This window comes from Rousettus aegyptiacus, unplaced genomic scaffold (genome assembly GCF_014176215.1).
Source record: "Rousettus aegyptiacus isolate mRouAeg1 unplaced genomic scaffold, mRouAeg1.p scaffold_m13_p_4, whole genome shotgun sequence".
In the NCBI taxonomy this organism is placed as follows: domain Eukaryota; kingdom Metazoa; phylum Chordata; class Mammalia; order Chiroptera; family Pteropodidae; genus Rousettus; species Rousettus aegyptiacus.
This window is the reverse complement of record NW_023416307.1, coordinates 155,107,977-155,127,074: the sequence shown is the minus strand read 5'-3', so window position 1 is coordinate 155,127,074 and position 19,098 is coordinate 155,107,977. Positions and strand designations below refer to the sequence as shown.

The following is a 19,098-nucleotide window of genomic DNA, read 5'->3' as shown; positions in this document are numbered from 1 at the left end:
GACACAGCAGAATCCAAGAGGCATGCAGTGAGCATGGGGACACCAAGGAACTCAGCGGAAACGGAGTGCAGGCTGTGTGTACGTGCAAAGACGAAGGTGAGGCTGCAGAGGACCCCACGATTGGCAATGACTGGCATTTTGAGGAAACTTTTCAAAATATAACAGAAATGAATGATTTAGGCCTATATTGGAACAAATACCTTAGGCATGTTGCACTATAAACAAACCAAGATGGCTCTCACCAGCACTGTAAGTCACAGCAAGAGTCATATGCATTAGAAGAAGCCTCACACAAGGAGACACTCACATGTTTTGATGGGTTGGGCTGAACTCGAGCCTCAACAAGCAGCTGAGCAGAATTAGACTTGTATCTACAAAACAAAAAGCAGAAATAAAGGGAATCAGGAACTGAAGACAAACATTTTTACCTCCAAAGAAAAACAGAAGAGATCAACATGGGATGCAGTCCACAAAAGTGTTTTTGTGTCTAATTACCTTGTTACAGAACCAAACTTCCTTTTACTTTAGTACTTTTTTTCTCTTTCAAATGTTCAGCTCTCAGTTGGTATGAGAATAATAACCCTGACTCGAAAGCACTGAACTGTAAAAAAACACTTATGAGGGATCACTTCTGCTTTAAATTTTTTTCTGGAAATACAGGCAAATATTTCTACGGCTTCAAAATAGGAAAGGATATTTTAAGACAGAAAATGCAAAGCATAAAGGAAAACTGACAATTATGCTTCGGTTCATCAGGACACACCATAAAGTAAAAAGCCAACCTATAAACTAGAAGATAATTCAATACATATCTGGCAAAGAAATGCTATTCAGAATTTTAAAAAAAAATCCTAAAAGTCCACTTGAAAAGACAAAATAACAGTAAAAATAGGCAAACAAGAGAACATGCATTTCATAGAAGACAAAGCAGAAACAGGCATTAAACATATGAAAAGATGCTCAACCTTCTTAATAATTAGGAACATTGAAATTAAAAAACCATTAGATGGCATTTACACCCACCAGATTGTAAAACTAAGTGTGACAGTATGAGGAACACTCACATACACTGGTGGGTATGTAGCATGGTACAACCACTCTGAAAGACATTTTGGCATTATCTAGTAGAGCTTTAGAAACAAATACCCTACAGTCCAGTACTCACTCTCTATACTCAATCCTACAAAAATTATATGACAGCAGGATTCATGTACAGTCCCGAGAGCTTCATTGTTTGTAACAGCAAAAAAAAAAAAACAAAACAAAAAACCTCACACATGGTTTTTTTGAGAATGGATAAAAGTCACAAAATACAACCTTGTAATTTGAAAAACTGAACACATATATAGCATGATATGTCTGTCAAGTTCTAAAAAAAACCAAAACAAAAAAAAAACTCTAAAACTAAAAGATATATAACTTAAGAATAAATAAGAAAATGATCAATCCCAAATTCAAGTTACTAGTTGCTTTAGAGGGTGTGGCCAGGCAGGAATCACTGCCACAGGGTCGCCCCACCACCCCTTAAAGGCGAGAGTTTCTTTTTTGGGTGGACACTTAGAGCGTTTGCTCTATTATTCTTTAAAACCTATACACATCACACATGCATGCACACACACATTTTTGAAAAAGAAATATTCCATAATAAAAATTTAATTCCTTCTAAAATGACGTATGGCATAAATACATTTAAAAATAAAAACAATCATTATGTGGCAAAAAAGGTGCCACAAAAAGCCCAGGAAAATGCATTACCAAGATACCAGGAATCTGAGCAGGGAAGAATTACGTTTCATGTATGTACATACTCCACCGAGCCAGAATGCCTCCTCCAACTACTTTAACTCCTACTTTTCACACTAGTATTCTTAATATCGTTAACCACCCAAATTTTCTCCATTTCCAAGTTATGCTAAAGAGTGTGGACAGTGAGAGATACCCAACCTCCCTCTGGAACCCACGTGGCTGCAGAGTCTGGGGTCACAGGAATGTGGTGCAGACAGTGGAAGTTCATCTGCAAGTCTATCCAAATAATTCAGCTCTTGCGTATACACAGTGAAGTGTACTTAGTGAATCAGGAACACATTTGCTCTTTTCCGAGGGGGAGGAGACACTCCAGCTGGTATGGCTGCCCCAGCTGTGTTTAGCCTGGAGAAGGAGAGGCATGACCTTCCTCTGCACATACGTGGAATCGCACTGTACAGAGATGGACTCACTGGAGCGTGAAAGGGCAGGATGGAGACCAGTGCTTCTCACCAGGGGAAATTTCGCATTCTAGGGGTTATCTGGCAGTGTCTGAAGACATTTCTGATTTTTAAGGACTTGAGGGTAATACTGACCTATAGTAGGTGGAGCCTAGGGATTCTGCCAAACTTTCTACAATTCTCAGAACAGTCCCCCCACAACAGTTATCTAGCCCAAAATGTCGACAGTGCTGAAGATGAGAAGGCACAAGCCTGTGTGGCGGCAGGTGTACAGGGAATGTCTCCGGAGGACCAGGGGGAGAAACTCCTCCTCCTGCCAACTTCCAAGATACCTTGGGACTCCCAGGTCTGCGCCTCAAGAGCTCTGGTTCTGGAGGTGGGTGGAAAACTGGCCAACCTTTTCCGAAGGTAATATGTGCTATATTATGATGCATTCCTCCTGACGTATCCAAAAGAAATAAGTAGAGATGTTGGCAAGTGTTGTCTAGAAGGGCACCGATTACAAATTAACAAGGGCGTAAACAATTGGAACTTCACTGTTCAACAGCAGAGGTTTGGGAAAATGTATGCAACATCTATCTATATGATGAAATACTGTGCTTGCAATAAAACTGGAGTAGAAATATGTAAAAAGTATATGGGGAAATGTTCACCCTAAACAGAAAAAAGGATATACAATGTGACCCGATGTTTTAAAAATATAGCATGTACCCTGTAAGGATAGAATCTGAAACATAAACAGTAACTGCCCCTGGGTGGCCGGGCAGAGAGAGGAGCCATGGCTGATGCCACCTCCTCTGCAAACACCTTACCTGTCCAATATCTCTGCAACTTGCCAGTGGAAATTAACTAATATAAGTTTAGCAACTGAATGAGATACCTAGAAAGAAAGAAAAAAATCAAATTATAACTAGTTTCTTTCAGAGCCCTCTACATTTTGAGAAATGCATATATTCATATCTATAGCAGGCCCAGGCTTGACATCCAAATTCTTCCTCTTGGTTCTCTGCTTTGTCTTTTAAGTTCACTCTTATATAATCTTATTTCCTGAATTACTTCAATTTTTTTCTTTGTTTTCATTAATGACTTCCAAGAAATTAATTTGAATTGAAACTTAAGCAAAACCATCTCATGTACAGTAAATAATGATCCAGCATCCAATTTAAGCAGCTATAAGACCTATGGGCTCCCTAATGTGATATAGTTCCCACATGCTGCTGTAGGAGGCCACACACATGGGAAGTGTACTTTTTGTTAGGCCTGCTACTTGCAGAAAATCTCCAGGCTTGGAATTCTTGTATAAATTCAGCAAAACAAAGGAGAATGAACAAAAAAACACCCGCTTAAAATATCTGAATGCCCAGCAACCAGGGAGCCCTAATTGCGAGGATAATTTAAAAGTCTTGCAGGTAGGCTTTCTGGCTCCTATACTCTTTTAAAGCACATTGCTTACGGTTACCAAGAACCTCAGAACGTGCCCTGAGCTAGCAATTCTACTTCTGTAAAATTTTCTGAGGAAATGAGAGAAGATATGTGTACCACAGTGTTTTACAAGAGTAAAAAATTAGAAATAAGCTCAACAAACAGGAACTAGATACATAATGCGTGAGATTCATGCAGGGACAACTATGTAGTCACTGAAAAAATGTTGCAGAAGTTTATTGACATAGAAAGAAATTCACATTTTAATCTCAGGTTAAAGAAGCCAGTAAGTAGTAGGATGTACATGTTATAGCCAATATCTTGTTAATAGGGGAAGTAAGCTAGTTACAAAACAGACCACCCTGGGAGTTAAGACCGGGATGCGGCCAGAAGATTGAGATGTGTGTGGATGCCTAACCAGGCTTCCCAAGGAGCACTGCTGCTGCACGAGGGTGCTACTGTATCTGCTACTGTATTGAGGAGAAAGGAGGAGCACACTTCAGGCCAGGAAGCAAGAGTATACCCAGAACCTTGGTATTCTGCTCACTGCACTGAGTCTTTAAAAGAGGAACCACCAAGGATCTGTAGGGTAGTGCAAGCCTGGTCCACAGATGAGAACTGCAGTGGGGAAGACACGCAGTAAACAACGTGTGCTCCCTGCTCCTAGTGTTCAAGTCACTCCTGCACGGAGGCAGATGCAGCCCTACAAGAAAGTGGCATGCGTAATCAGTGTCAAAGGTGTGCAGTGAGTGGCTGCCTTCCTGTCCTAAAGCCCAGGAACATTTGGAGAAAACCAAGGACTCAAGACAGCTTGCTTCACTGCGGGTGGGGGGTGTGGAGGGGTGGCACTTCCCTTCCATGCAAGGCAAGAGGCATCTGACTCATGCATCTTGCTACGGTGCTGTTTTTTGTTGAGGCCCATGGAGACTTTAGACCTAGGACTCCTCAATTACAGCTAACATTTCTTCTAATTGTTAGAACTATTCATAACAAAACTATCCATCCACAACAGACCACTATCACAAAATGAAACCAGAGACAAAATGTTTGCTTTAAACTTTAACTGCCCGAATGTAGCTTTTAGCTACAAATATATTTTTAAAACCTGATAGTGCTACTGTTTAAAAATGAGCTCTCCACTGGGAACTTTTCTGCTGGGAACTTTTCTCCATGCTATATTTTACCCAAATGGAGCCCAGTCAGCCCTGCACTCACTGCCTTCCAGCTGAACTTCTACATGTCTTGCCATGCAGTGGCTACCAGGTCCTATCGAAGGCAGTGAGTCACGAAGGAAACCCACAGGAATCCTGGCCACCTCCCCAGGTCACTGCAGATCGCTCAGGTGAAGCCTCTAAGCTCAGAGCGGGAGCCAGGTTGCCTCTCACAGACCCGCAGTAGCTGGGACGGGACTGGCCACTAAATACATGCTGGTCACTAAATTACATCATGTCTTTAATCTGTATTTTCAGAATAGAATCTGACCTTCCTGAAGAAACAGAATTTTAACACTATACCTGGTCTGATCACTTGATTTCAACAGCACTAACAGTAGCAACAAAGCCTCAGGATTTGCACACCAGGTGTGGCCCACCTAGGGAAAACAACACAGCCCTGTGCTGAAAGTTTTATCGATGACTTAGAAGTCCACTAATGACAAACCCAGAATATCTCAGTGGAGCTGAGTTTTGGTGAGAACAAATGTGAAGAGAGGATGCACCTAACAGTTTATAAAATTGACAGTTGAGTGATGTGAATCTATTTTTCTGGTGCCAACAGTCGAGAAATACCAACATAAACAAGGGAGTGGGTGCACATGTCAGCTGTACGCACCTCCCGCCAGCCTTCTGCAGGAGGCGCTACTGCCGTCCACACAGCACGGATGGGGGCGTGGGAACGGCCCATGTCGTGCCCACTGTAGAGCATAGAAACATGAAGGAATTCTGAGACCATTAATTTAAGCAAAGGCAGTGTGACTGCACCTCTCCCAGTAATGGACATGGAGGAAGATCTATAGGGAAGTCAGGCTCCAAAAGGCCCTACGCAAAAGCACAGGGTGGAAGAAGAGTACTTAGGACACTTTATGTTAAAAAGGTAGCCTCGGCAGGAAAGCCACCCCCTTCCTGATCTGGGTCACAGAGAACACTGGCTGCACCCCCCATCCCTCCCCCAGCAGTCCCAGAGGGAGCAACCCCTGGTGATTTCAGGGCGGAATGTGGGGTGGGGGAGTGGACACTACTTAAGCCACCTTCAGCAGACAGGCCAGGACAAACACTGGATGATAATTATACATTAAAGATAAAAACCCATCTTTCTCAGAATGCAAACAGCTGAGCTCTCTCAGGAACAAAGTTCCTGAGCATTCACACCATTACTGCAATCCATTCTGCATCTACGAGAGTCGACGCTTCACAGCTGGGGAAAGCCTGCCTTCCGCTCTCCTGTATGTGTTCAATGTGGAGAAAAGAGCCTTTTGGCAGAATCAAAACCGACTCTTGCTGGTCTGTTTTGATCCGGAAATTAATAACCTGGTAGTAGTCAGGATTATGTACAGTTCACCCTCAGACAACACAGGTTTGAACTGCGTGGGTTCTCTTGCATGCGGGAGTTTTCCAAATGACCTGTCCAGTTCAAACCTGTGCTGTTCAAGGGTCAATTCCGAGGCTGGGAACCCAAGAGTGCAGTTATACTCCGGTTTTTCACTGTGCGGAGCTCTGTGCCCCTAATCCCCGCATTGTTCAAGGGTCAACTATATTATCGAGAAGGACTTATAATGAAAAAGTCAAACCTTTTCCAAAAGGAAAATGGGTCCAGTGTGGTAATACACCACTGAAAGCCAAAACAGGCTAATGACTTAGGAAGGAACAAATATGGCCATGTCATGTTCAAGTTAAATTTGCAGTTTTATTAAATCAACGTGTAATAAGATTACGAGTCTTATTTGAGTCCTTTTTCTACTTCTGGAACACTAATTGAGGAAGACTAGAAACTAAGAACCAGAAAGTTTCTTCTATAAAAATTTATAATCCCAAGGTAATTACAGATTATCTGAGCCTTTATTCAAAGAAACAGAATCACAGAGTCCACATTTTCTCCATCTCAGGGGCCAAAGAGTAATGGGTCACTTTCCCAGCATGCCTGTGACTCTCGCCCTCGTCTACATTGCAAATTCCAAGCTGGTGGGACCTGTCTTCGATGGCCACTTTAGACTTTCACAACACCATGAGTCAGGGACAGTTAAAGTGAATTTGAACAAAGACTCTCAATTGCAAAGATAAGCTATTTTCCTATCTCCTCCCACCGCCCCCCCAAAAAATCATGTTAAACTACATCTTAATCCCATTCTCAAGAGTCATACTTGATAATTTATATATAATACTTTAGAAAGTTTAATGCATGTGCCAAAAGCAGAAACTCGAAATGCACAGATTTGATTTTAATTCAATTTGGTTCACAATTTGACAAGATGTTGATTCAACTGCTGAATTTCAATCTATTTGGAACTGTTCACAGTGGACATCCCAAGGTATTCTTTATACATATACACCAGGCAATATAAAACTCCCTTTGCTAAATTCAACAAATATTTCTTATGTCTTATCTCATTAAAAGAATCTGACATTTACACTCCCTCTGCTTTAATAGTCCTTTTGGTCTCTGTGATGACTTTCTTGCAGCACCTGTTCAGGTACAGGCATATCCTGTTTTATGGTGCTACGCAGACATTGCGTTTTTCACAAACTGAAGGTCTGTGGCAACCCTATGTCAAGCAAGTCTATCGGTGTCATTTTTCAGATGATGGTTAACATTTTTTAGCAATAAAGTATTTTTTAACTAAGGTATGCACGTACAGTTTTTAAAAGACATAATGTTATTGCACACTTAATATAGTGTAAATGTAACTTTTATATACAATCGGAAAACAAAAAAGTTGTGACTCACTGTACTGCAATACTCATTTTACTGCAGTATCTGAAACCAAACCCACAGTATCTCCAAGGTATGCCTGTACTCTAAATGTGTTTGTCTTTCTGTTTGCCCACCTGGCACTTGGGGCAACACTCTCACACCTTCCAAGCTAGAACCCTTGGCCTTTTGTCTCACTCTACGTCTCACTCTTCCCTACCATTCCAATCTCCCCCACCATCACCACCACTCCATTGCCCAATCTCAGTCCTGCCTCTCCAAAGCACTCACATCAGAAGAGCCTCACTTATCACCTGGACAATAGACAGGTGCCTTAGATTTACATGCCTGTATATTGCCTGTACCCCTCCACTCCATAATCCTCAGGATGAGCTTTCTGAAGCCCTGATATAATAGTACAATAACGGCTAATATTTACAGAGCACTTACATCTTGCCGGGATCAGTCCCCCACCCTGTTAAAAACCCGTCACTGCTCTCCATCACCAGTAGTACCTTAAAGCCCTTAGTAAAAGTGTCAAAAAGATCCACCACTGAACCACCACTCTCAAGAGTCCAGCAAGACACCTAGTGATTCCAACATCCCCATGTACTTCCCTAACTGTACTCTACCAAGAATGTCCTTTTCTGTAGCAAATATTTGGAAATTAAAGAACGTACTTCTGTATAGACTTGTGTGTCAAAGAAGAAATCACAAGAGAAATTAGAAAATGTTTTGAAGAAAATGATAATGAAAATACCACATAATAAATGTTATTATGTGGTATTTGCCTAGAGGAAAATTTACAACTGTAAATGTTTATACTAGAAAAGGTCCAAAACTCAATGACATAAGGGCCCACCTTAAGAAGCTAGAAAAAGACAACTAAAAGCAAGTGAAAGAAAAATAATAAAGATAAAAACATAAATAAAATCCAAACCTAATAATAGTGAAAAATAACAAAGTCCAAAAATTGATTCTTTAAAAATATCAACAAAGTTGATAAAAAAAAAAAAAACTTTAGCTAGAGCAATTAAGATAAAAAGAGAATACAAGTTACCAATAACAGCAGTGTGAAAGAGAGACTATCCCTACAAATCTTCTAGATGTTAAAAGGAAAGTAAGGTAATATTATGAATGATCTAATTCTAATAAATATGACATCTTAGATCAGAGGTCTCCAACCCCCAGACCATAGACTGTTAGGAACCAGGCCACACAGCAGGAGGTGAGCAGTGGGCAAGCAAGAGAAGCTTCATCTGTATCTGCAGCCGCTCCCCAAGCGCTAGCATCACTGCCTCAGCTCCACCTCAGATCGTCAGGCATTAGATTCTTTTTTTTTTTTTTAATAAATTTATTTATTTAAATTAGTTTCAAGTATACAGTACAGGCATCAGATTCTTATAGGAGCACCGGTCCCTAGTGCCAACAAGACTGGAGACCACTGTCTTAGATGATATTGACAAGCTCTTTGAAAAATACTTACCAAAACTGACACAAAATTAAAAAGAAAAACTGAACAGCTCTGTATCTATCGAAGACATTGAATTCATGATCAAAGCTTCTCGCACAAAATTTCAAACCCAGAATTTTTTACTGGTGAATTCTATCAACACTAATCTTACAAAAACACTTTGGGAAACTAGATGATGAAGGTATACTTCTTCCAAAGTCATTTTATGAGGCTAACCTAACACAACCCTGACACAAAAATATAAAAAGAAAAAAAATATTATAGACCAATCTCTCTTATGAACATAAACACAAAAACCAATCCAGACATTATTGTAAATTAAATCCACCAATACAGAGAGAGGACAACGTATCACAATCAAGTGAGGTTTATTGCAGGTCTTAGGTATAGCAGGAATGGAAGGTTCATTTAACACTGAAACCGCTAAAAGTAATTCACCGAACTAACAAAATAAAGGAAGAAAAAACAAATTATCATTTCAGTAGATGCAGAAAACCCACTTGACAAAATTCAATACGTATTCAAGATAAAAATCCTTATCATATTAGGAATAAAGTGAACTGCCTGAATCTAATGTAGGTCAGCAAAGAAAAATATTATACTCAATAATGAAACAGTGAATGTTAAGATCAAAAAATGGCATGGATGACCACTCTCACCACCTATTTAACATTATATTGGAGGCCCTAGCCAGGGCAATAGGGCAAGGAAAAAGAAAAAAAAAAAAGACATAAAAGACAAAAGATTAGAAAAGAAAAAACAAATCAGTCACTATTCCTAGATAAAATGACTGTTTACACAAAAAAATCCTATTAGAATCTACAAAACTACTTCTAAAACTAATTTAAAAATTTAGTAAGGTAACAAAATATAAGATCTATATACAAAAATCAAATGTATTTCCATGCAGCAGCGAACAAATGAAAACTAAACTAAAATTTTAAACAGGTGAAATGTATTTTAATAATATATTTATTTAAGCCAAAATATCTAAAATATTATTTCAACATGTAATCAATGAAAAATTAATGAATTATTTTGCAACCTTTTAAGTCTTCAAAGTCCATTGTATTATTTTAGAATTATCATACATACCAATTAAAACGAGCCACATTTCAAATGCCCAATGGCTAAATGTGGTCATAGCTTCCATACTGGATAACACAGCTATAGAATGAACAGAGCAATCAAAAATTAATCAAAATCAAAGCAGAGTTCCTGAAGTCTGTGGAAATGTAAAAAACCCAGAATATCCAAAGCAATCTTAAAAGAGCAAAGGACTTATACCGTCTGACTTCACGATTTGCTATAAAGCTACAATAATCAAGAAAGTGGGGTACTGGCTTAAACACAGACAAGCAGATCAATGAAACAAGAGTCCAGAAGTAAACTCATATTTATGGGTAATTTAAACAAAGGTGCCAAGGTAATTCAATGGAAGAAAGGATAGCTTTTCAACAAATGGTTCTAGAATAACAGAACATCATTATATGAAATAAGCAAACAAAACAGAACATAAGACTCTTATTTCACACAACTCTAACTCAAAATAGTTCATAGATTTAAATATAAAACTGAAAACTATAAAACTGCTAGGAGAAAATCTTTGCAACCTTTGTTTAGGCAAAGATTTCTTAGATACGACAACAAACACACAAACCTTAAAAGAGAAAATTGATAAATTGGACTTCATCAAAATTATTTTTACTCTCAAAAGACATTATTAAGAAAATGCCAGAGACAAGTCACAGACTGAGAGAAAATAATTGCAAATCATGTATCTGATAAAGGAGTTAATTCAGAATATATATCATGCAATTCAATAGTAAGACAACCCAATTTTTAAAACCGGGCAAAAGATTTGGACACTTCATCAAAAAGAAGCAAATAAGCACAAGACAAGACCCAATATCATTAGTCATTAGGAAAATGAAAATTAACACAAGATACCACATGTACTCACTAGAATGATTATAATCCAAAAGAATGACCTTAGCAAGTGCTAGCAAGAATGTGGAGAAACTGGAACCTTTCTATAATGCTGGTGGAAAGGAAAAGAGTTGAGTCACCCTGGCAAATAGTTTGGCAATTTCTTAAACTTACTATCTGAACTAGCAATCCCACTCCTAATATCTACCCAAGAGAAATGGAAACACATGTCCAAATAAAGCCCTGGACATGAATAGTCATAGCAGCATATTCATAACAGCCAAAAACTGGAAACAACCCCAATGTCCATCAACTAATGAAAAAATACACAAAGTGTGGTATATATCCATACGATGGAATAACATTACTCAGCAATAAAAAGAAAGGCACTACTGACATGATACGACATGGATGAACCTCAAAAACATTATGCTAGGTGAGAAGCAGCCAGACACAAAAGACTACATATTGTATAATTCTATTTATATGAAATTTCTAGAATAGGCAAAACTATAGAGACAGAAACATGATCAGTAGTTGTCTGGGGCTGGGAGTGAAGACTGACTACAGATGGACACAAGGGAACTCTGAGTGATGAACATGTTCTATAACTCAAATTGTGGTGATGGCTGCATAGCTGTAGAAATTTACTAAAACTCATCTAATAGTACACTTTAAAAAGAGTGAACGTAATGAAATGTAAATACTCCTCCTCTAAAGCTATGTAAAAATAAAACTGACTGATAGATACATGATCAAGCAAATGTAGCAAAAGGTTAAAAATTGTATAATCTAGATGACAGGTATACAGATGCCCACTGTACAATTCTTTAAACTTCTTTGTGTGCTTTAAATTTTTTATAACAGAAGTCAAGGGGGAAAGCTGGCCAAATTTAATTCAATGACAACGACTTGCATAAATGAATATCAAAGTAAACAAAGGATTGACCCTTACACTACTACATGAAATAGTTCACTCTGACCTTTTACTTACTCCTCAAAAGAAAAAACTCAAGAATTTTTTTCCATAACTTAGATAGGGTTGACTGATTATACAACACAAATTTTAACATAAATAGGTGAAACTTCCCCATGCGTCTGTAATGCTGACGACTTCACAACAGTACCACAAGGCCCAGCTCAGGCCTGCCTTCTTTCACCCCCTGGCCTGCATCTGAGAAATCACATTGTGCCTAAGCCTTGGTCAGTGTAACAACAAGCCCCAAAGACAAGAAGTCCTCTTTCACTTTTCCTGGGAGATGGGGAAAGAAGTGTGACTGACCAAGGTGGGAAAGGGAAGGCGAGTAGTGGTATAAAGTTCATCAAAGGCTGAAGAGTGCGCTCTTCTCTGGGTGGTACAGAGTAAGCTTTCAGAGTTGATGATGGCGTCGCTGCAGAGGCCAAGCGCAGCTCATCTTCCACGTCCTTTTTCCCTCCTTCCCTGTGCCCTCAAACCTGACTCAAACGGGTCAGAAGCCTCTGGGGGAGCTTCCCCTCCAGCTTCGAAGGACTGTGGGATCACTGGTCATTTGCCCTAGACACTGCTCTGCATTACCAATCAAATCTGGCTTTGTTTTGCCATTGCATTTACAATCTCAACACCCTCAGATGTTTCTAGATTTTTATTCCGGGAAACACTTAGCTGCACGCATGCCAAAAAGGACTTGCTGCTGGTCAACAGTATCTCTCCAAGGTGGAACGAAAAATACCTTGTCACCCTCTATGGTCTGTTTGGGACAGACACTTAAAAGGTATTTCCCTGACGCAGGCCCTCAAAAAATGTTCAGGAGTTACCACCTGTGCAGAGATACCTAAAGGAAACCGTTGCTGGGGAGCCAAGTTCTCCTTTCCGTTTGTTTGTTTGTTTATTTTAAATAAAGAATGTGTAAATGTGCCACAGAGTTCTATCTGTTTCCTAAGTCGGGCTTGGGAAGGTGGGGGTGGGGACCAGGGGAAACGCAGGATGTGAGCTAATGATGCTAAGGGTACACGAATGCTTTAGCCACTGTTACCAGCAAGCAGCTCCTGACGTGGTTAACAGCGCTCAAGTCCACCACCTCAGCATTTCATTAGATATCCCAGAGGCCCTTTTTTCTATGATCTAAGGGCTTCAGAGACTAGAGAAATGAAATAGTGTAAACATCAAACTGACGGCTTGGAATGGAAACCACTTTGGTAAAATAAAACTTCAGGATCTGTGTGGCTTCTGAGCCACTCATTACAGGGAGACAGCTGCAGGATTTCAGAAGCTTGTACAAGGCAACTCCAGTAGCAATTTGGCTATCAGTTTATACTTTAGCAATTCTGTGACTTGCTTCCCTGCTCTATGTTTCAACTTTATCCTGTGTTTTCTCTCCGTTAGGTCCCTAAGCAGAAAGCAGGCTGTGGTAAAATAACTTTTCAAACCACAGGTCCCCGACTCCACCTGAAGTTTGTTAGTAAATAAGCCACACATTTCTTTCCTGGTTTCCACCAAACCTTTACCCACCCACCCCCACCCTCCAAAAATTTCAAGTCTCTATCAAAAATTTACATTAATCATTAGAACAAACATTTCTCGATCCCCCGACCATAAAGAACTTAAAATACCAGAGGGGGATCAATCCTGCTGCTGAAGGAAACTTAAGTATACACGACGTTCTGGACCTCGTCTACTACACAGACAACATCTAGCTTTGCAGAAAAATGTTTTAAAAATTTCAGGAAATTTAACAGTTGTTACTTGACATCCCAGAGCACTTGGATAGTGTATGTTTATTACTCAAAATAATGCACAGAACATGCTAATTTTACGTAAGGATCAAGGCACATACTGAACAGCCTCTGCTGACAACAGTTCCCCAAGGAAATCCATGAGCATGGTCAGTTGCTTCGCCCTCTTTTTAGTCTCCTATAGCTGGTTAACACTGTCCAGCCCTCAGGGACAAGTTAACAACACAGCTTGCAAATAGATTTTTTTCCCCCAGAAAAAAGAAATCCAGCAGCCCACCAAAACTGTCACCAGCCCTTCCCACACTTACCAGTGCCATAGGGAGGATGCAGCTGATGGCAGTGAGCATCAACGGCCTGAAAAAATACAGGTGGTAGTTTCAATTTTTATTTAGAATTCTTACTTGCCAACTGCCTGAAATCTTTTAAGGCTACACGAAAAGGTCTCCATGCCTCAGCCTGTGTTAAGCCACTCTGTGGTCCAGTGACATACGTTAACACTAGTGGTCATTCCCTACACAGCAGAGATGAAGGAAAGGAGTGAACTGTGGGCCAGCTTCTGCGCCTGGGGTAGAAAGGGAGATGATAGACGAAAACTAGCCTAACGAGATCAAGATGGATGGACTCAGGTCTTGGGGTTCGGGTGAGGCGAGAAAGCACTGAAGGGGTAAGAGGAAGAAACAAGGTTAAAGCACCGAGACAAAGGAGCAGGTGAACACCAGCCTAAAATGGGGCAAAATCAGCAGCAGTGATGGTGGTAGGGGGTCTGAGGGCCTCTGGCCTTAAGCCAGGCTCACCCCTAACGTCTAATTTAAATGGTAGGCCTTCGCTTCTCCCATACTCCACACCCACATACTCTCAGCCTCTAGGAGGTCAGCTCCTTGGCACCTAATCATAGCTTTGTTTTCTTTCATTTTTTCTTTAAAGGTCTCCATGGAGGCAGGGCTGCCTTGTAATCAAGGCGCCCACTTGTTGTATATGCTTTAATAAACACAAATCTGACAATTCCTCTCCGGTCTAACCTTAATTCAGTCCTGTTACACTCTCTAATCATTAGCATCAATATCAAAAAATCTCAAAGACCTCACTGTAAGTTTTTTATGCAAAATATAATAAAGCAAAAATATAAAAGTTATCATTCCTTGACCATGAGTGTACTTTTTTAATTATGAAAAACTCCAAGCATCTACAACAGTGAAGAATGTAATGAAACCCACGTACCAGTCACTCAGCTCCAATCAACTCATGGCCAGGCCCACTGCATCTGTACCTCGCCTATCCCCAACATTCTAGATTACTGTGAAGTAAATCCCAGCCGGCATATCTTTTAGGTGAATTTCAGTGAAAAGCCTCTGGGAAGTACTTAGAATAAAAAGGCTGGTTACAGCCCCTTCTAGAATTCTAACAGTTTTCAAGGGGATGCCATATAGGCAGATGACCACCATTTCTGCAAACCAAGGTCATGTCCAATAACCACGACCAAAAGAAATGCAGATAGGAGTTGATATCCAATGACCTGCACGAAGTAGGACTAAAAGTCAAGTCTCCTATCGTGTTCCCGCAGCCACAAGCCCATCTTGTCCAAACATGATTTCAAACAATGCTGTCTCTTCCAGCTACTGCTACTGCGAAGAGGCAAAAGAGAGGGACTATCAAATACCATCTAGGCAGTACCATTCGGGTCCCATGCTTCTCCAGAGGACACCTCAGAGGCTACCACATCTTACTGACAAAGACAGACTCCAAAAGCATGTTTCAAAGACAGACCTACTAACTGTTGTCCTTAGCTATGCTCAAAACACATGATTTTTATAACCTGTTTATGTAATTTCCTTCTCTGCCATACCCAAGCACCTGGAACAATGCCTGTGTCAGTACTAGGTCCTATGTGCTAACACTACCCTCTGCTTGACTCCAGCGGTCTAATCTTAAGTCACTGCACATCCACATCCTCCTCCATAGCCCAGGCATGCCCCATGGTCTTCTAAGTCCTCAGGGGATTCAGGAAGAGGCCAGACACAGTTCCCCTAAGGTTAAAAAAAAAAAAAAAAAAAAAGATGGAGGGCCAAGAGGTCTTCTGAAGGGTGCAGGAAGGGCAAAGATGCTGACAGGTTTCAGAAAGCAAAAACCAAACATGGGTCATGGAGAGGAGCAACAGGAAGGAGTTCGGGCTGCAGTCTGGAGTTTATCAAAACAGCAAGATAATCAAAATGATACTTTTAGTAGATATATCAGAAAAATATGAAATAGAAGTAGAAAAGGTTTATTTAAATCTCCTTTCACCATTCTAAAAATGGAGGGGGCAGAAACTAAAACCAAAAAAAAATCTTTAAGTTATTTTATGGTAGAGGTTAAACTATTTTCCCCTCATCTCTCTTAGCATCTACCTAAAAGTTAAAACAACAGAAGACACCAGGCAATACTTGTTTATTGGGAAGCAACAAATTCTTAACCTAACCCAACTGCCAATGAACAAAGAAAATAAAATGGTAAGTAAAGAGCACTTTGATTAAAAAGAACAGCAGCCACCACACACACCCCCTACCTCTGCCCCAATCCCCCTAGTCTTCCTATTCAGGAGAAATCTCTATCAGTCACTTGTCTAGGTTCTAGGACGTTCAGCATTGAATATGTCCACAGTTCTTTACCAGACTTAGTGTACTTACAACACTCCCTATCTCCCTCTTTCAAGACCAACTGTTTAATGTTTAAATCACTTTTCAGTTCCTCTAACAGTTACCTTTGTAACTTTTAAGATATCATTGTTTACAGGTCCAGAATTGCATTTTTCTTTGTGTTTCCAATGTTACTGCCATGGGCCACTCAAAAGAGAGTGTTCATACATTAGGCACGAATACATTATCTTTATTTAGTTGCCGCCAATTACTCATACTTGGGCCACGTATGCGTTTGCTTTATATTTGGCTTGTGATTGAGGGTAGTTTTTCTGCTTTGCATGGGAATTAGAATTCCCTTACCCCTTAGAAGGAGTTTATGGTTTGTTTCTTCACCGAATCCCAACTATCTTCTAGCTTCTTCGTTCTACCTATTGCTTGGAATCTACCCCATTCCTAGCCCTAAGAAATTGTTCTTGAATCCCACCAAAATTCTGTTCAAATGTGGGCTCCTTTGCAGGCTTGTTGTGTAAGTGACATCTTGAGACTTTTCTGGTTTATTACATCAGTTGGAACATTTCTTGAATTCTTGATCTTCTCCTTTTTTGATTTTTATCTGCAACTAACATCATCAGCAAAAGTACAAGAAAAGTAAATTTCAGAAGTCCTTGCACATCTGAAAATAAGTTTACTCTGCAATGACAGAAATCTAGGCTCAAAACCATTTTCCTTCAGGACTTTGAAGACTGTGGCTGTACTGTCTTCTGGTTGTCACTGCGGCTGACGACACATCTGATTCTCATTTCTTTTAGAAGACGTGGTATCTCTTTATGGAAAATGTTAAGGTTTTCCAGTCTATCCTGTTTTTCTGAACTATAACAGTGACAAGTCTAGCAATGGGTCAACCCTTTCACTATGAAGACAGCTCTCCTCTTCAGCTCCTGGTAATTTTCTTCTTATACTTTTCAGTATTTTCCTCCTTTCAATTTTTGTTCTCTCTTCCCAGAAATTCTAGATGTTAGATCTTTAGATTGATCCTCTATATCTTTTTTTCACTTTTTTTTTTTTACTGTATTTTGACTTGATATTGAGAGATTTTCTTGATTTTATCTTCTGATTTGTCTATGAAATCTTTTTTAACTTTGCAAACGCCTAATTCATCTCCATGAGTTCTTTTTATTTTGATTGTTTCTTCCTGATGGCATCTGATTATTTTATGTATGTCATATCTTGACTATCTTGGTAAATGCTAAACAGTGTGCTTTTAAAAACAAGCAAAATTATCTACTGGTCTGTTTCAATTTCGGTCAATTTTTCTGTTTCTCTTTCATTCTGTAGATTTTCCTAAAATGTCTGGTGATTTTTGGTTAGCCAGTCACATTAAAAAATGAAGGGTCTCTTATACACACACACACAAATAAAATACTGATGCATGCTACAACTTGGATAAACCTCAAAAACATTATGCTAAGTGAAAGCAACTAAATGGAAAAGGTCACACAGCGCATGAATTATATGACACACATAGAATAGGTAAATCCATAGAGACAGAAAGGTTGGTTGCCAGGGACTGAGAGGAGTGGAGAATAAATGCTAAATGGGTACCAGGTTTTTGGGGGGGTAATGAAAATGTTTTAGAACTAGATGAAGATGGTGGTTACACAACAATGTGAATGTACTAAATGCCACTGGCCTGTAGACGTTAAAATGGTTAATTTTAGGTGAATATTACAATTTTTATAAGGGGGAAGGGGTGTGTGTGTGTGTGTGTGTGTGTGTGTGTGTGTGTGTGTCAGGGAAACGAATCCTAACTCTGTGTACATGGACAGAGGCTGTCAACTGACAGGCTTTTCTTCAGGGAGATTAATCGGAGGCAGCTATTAAGACTCAAGAGCCCCCCAAACGACCAACGAGATCATCCAAACCTCATACTACGAGCCCTATTTCTCCCCAGGTTATTCTATTTCATAAAAATAATCAGATTATTGTGCCTAGACCAAAGTGGGGGCCGGGTTGACTATTCCACATACAGACCTTTTATTAATCTCCCCATCTGCAGCACGCTTCTCCCTCCTAGCCTTTGCCAGTCAGAGCTCACAGCCTCTTCAAAGATCTGCTGGACGAACTGGCTCCCACGTGCAATGACATGACACTCGCGATACCACGCAACCTGTCGTTACTATAACATGTATATGCCATTACTTTCATTTTTATGATATCTAAAAATGAAGGAGCACCCCATTATTTATCTCATGCTCTTTAACAATTTCTCCCTGCCTTCCGCAACTCTCCAGGTGACCATCGATTTACTTTACAACAAATCAGTTGGCATTTTCTAGAATTTTATGATTGAAATCTCTTTGCTCTGTGCTCCCTCCTAGGATCCCTCATGCAGCATTGTTATTTTGAGATTCATCAATGATGCTGATGTGAGTAGTTCATTCTTTTTGTACTGCTGAGAAGTATGTTCTTCTACTGACATGCCACTGTTTGTTCATTCGTCCGTTTGTGGATATTTGGGTTGTTTCCAGTTTTTGGCTATTACAAATACAACTGCTACAGACATCTGAATCCCGAACAAACAAAAACAAATGGAGGGGGTACAAAGGTGTCAAGATGAGTGCAGCCAACCATCTTCAAGCAGAAACCAATGGTGATAAGCTAGAAAAAAGATTCCACATGCTCTACTACAGTGTCATAAAATTCAAGACTTTCAAAACATTCACACTGTATTTATGATTGCAGATATGATTAGTCATTTTTACAGCTATTCATTATCAACTTGGACATAGAAACCCACTTTTATCTTGACAATCAATAAACAGTGAAGTTACATTTAGGT

General features: G+C 39.8%; 1 protein-coding gene across 3 annotated transcripts in view; it reads right to left on the bottom strand.

The window, feature by feature from the left end:
* The window catches only part of ARIH2 (ariadne RBR E3 ubiquitin protein ligase 2), a 41,873-nt gene that overhangs the window by 11,342 nt on the left and 11,433 nt on the right, over positions 1-19,098 (bottom strand). For 2 of the 3 annotated variants that reach the window (XR_001597525.2, XM_016149906.2), the window contains exons 4-5: positions 3,017-3,084; positions 308-371 (exon numbers count right to left, since the gene is read on the bottom strand). Coding sequence is in view for 2 of the 3 variants with exons in the window: in XM_016149906.2 (XP_016005392.1) it covers positions 308-371; positions 3,017-3,084 (132 nt within the window). In the remaining variant the exon portion in view is untranslated. Of the gene's footprint in view, positions 1-307; positions 372-3,016; positions 3,085-13,952; positions 13,999-19,098 lie in introns of all 3 variants that reach the window. The other variant, XM_016149908.2, reaches the window with a different exon arrangement.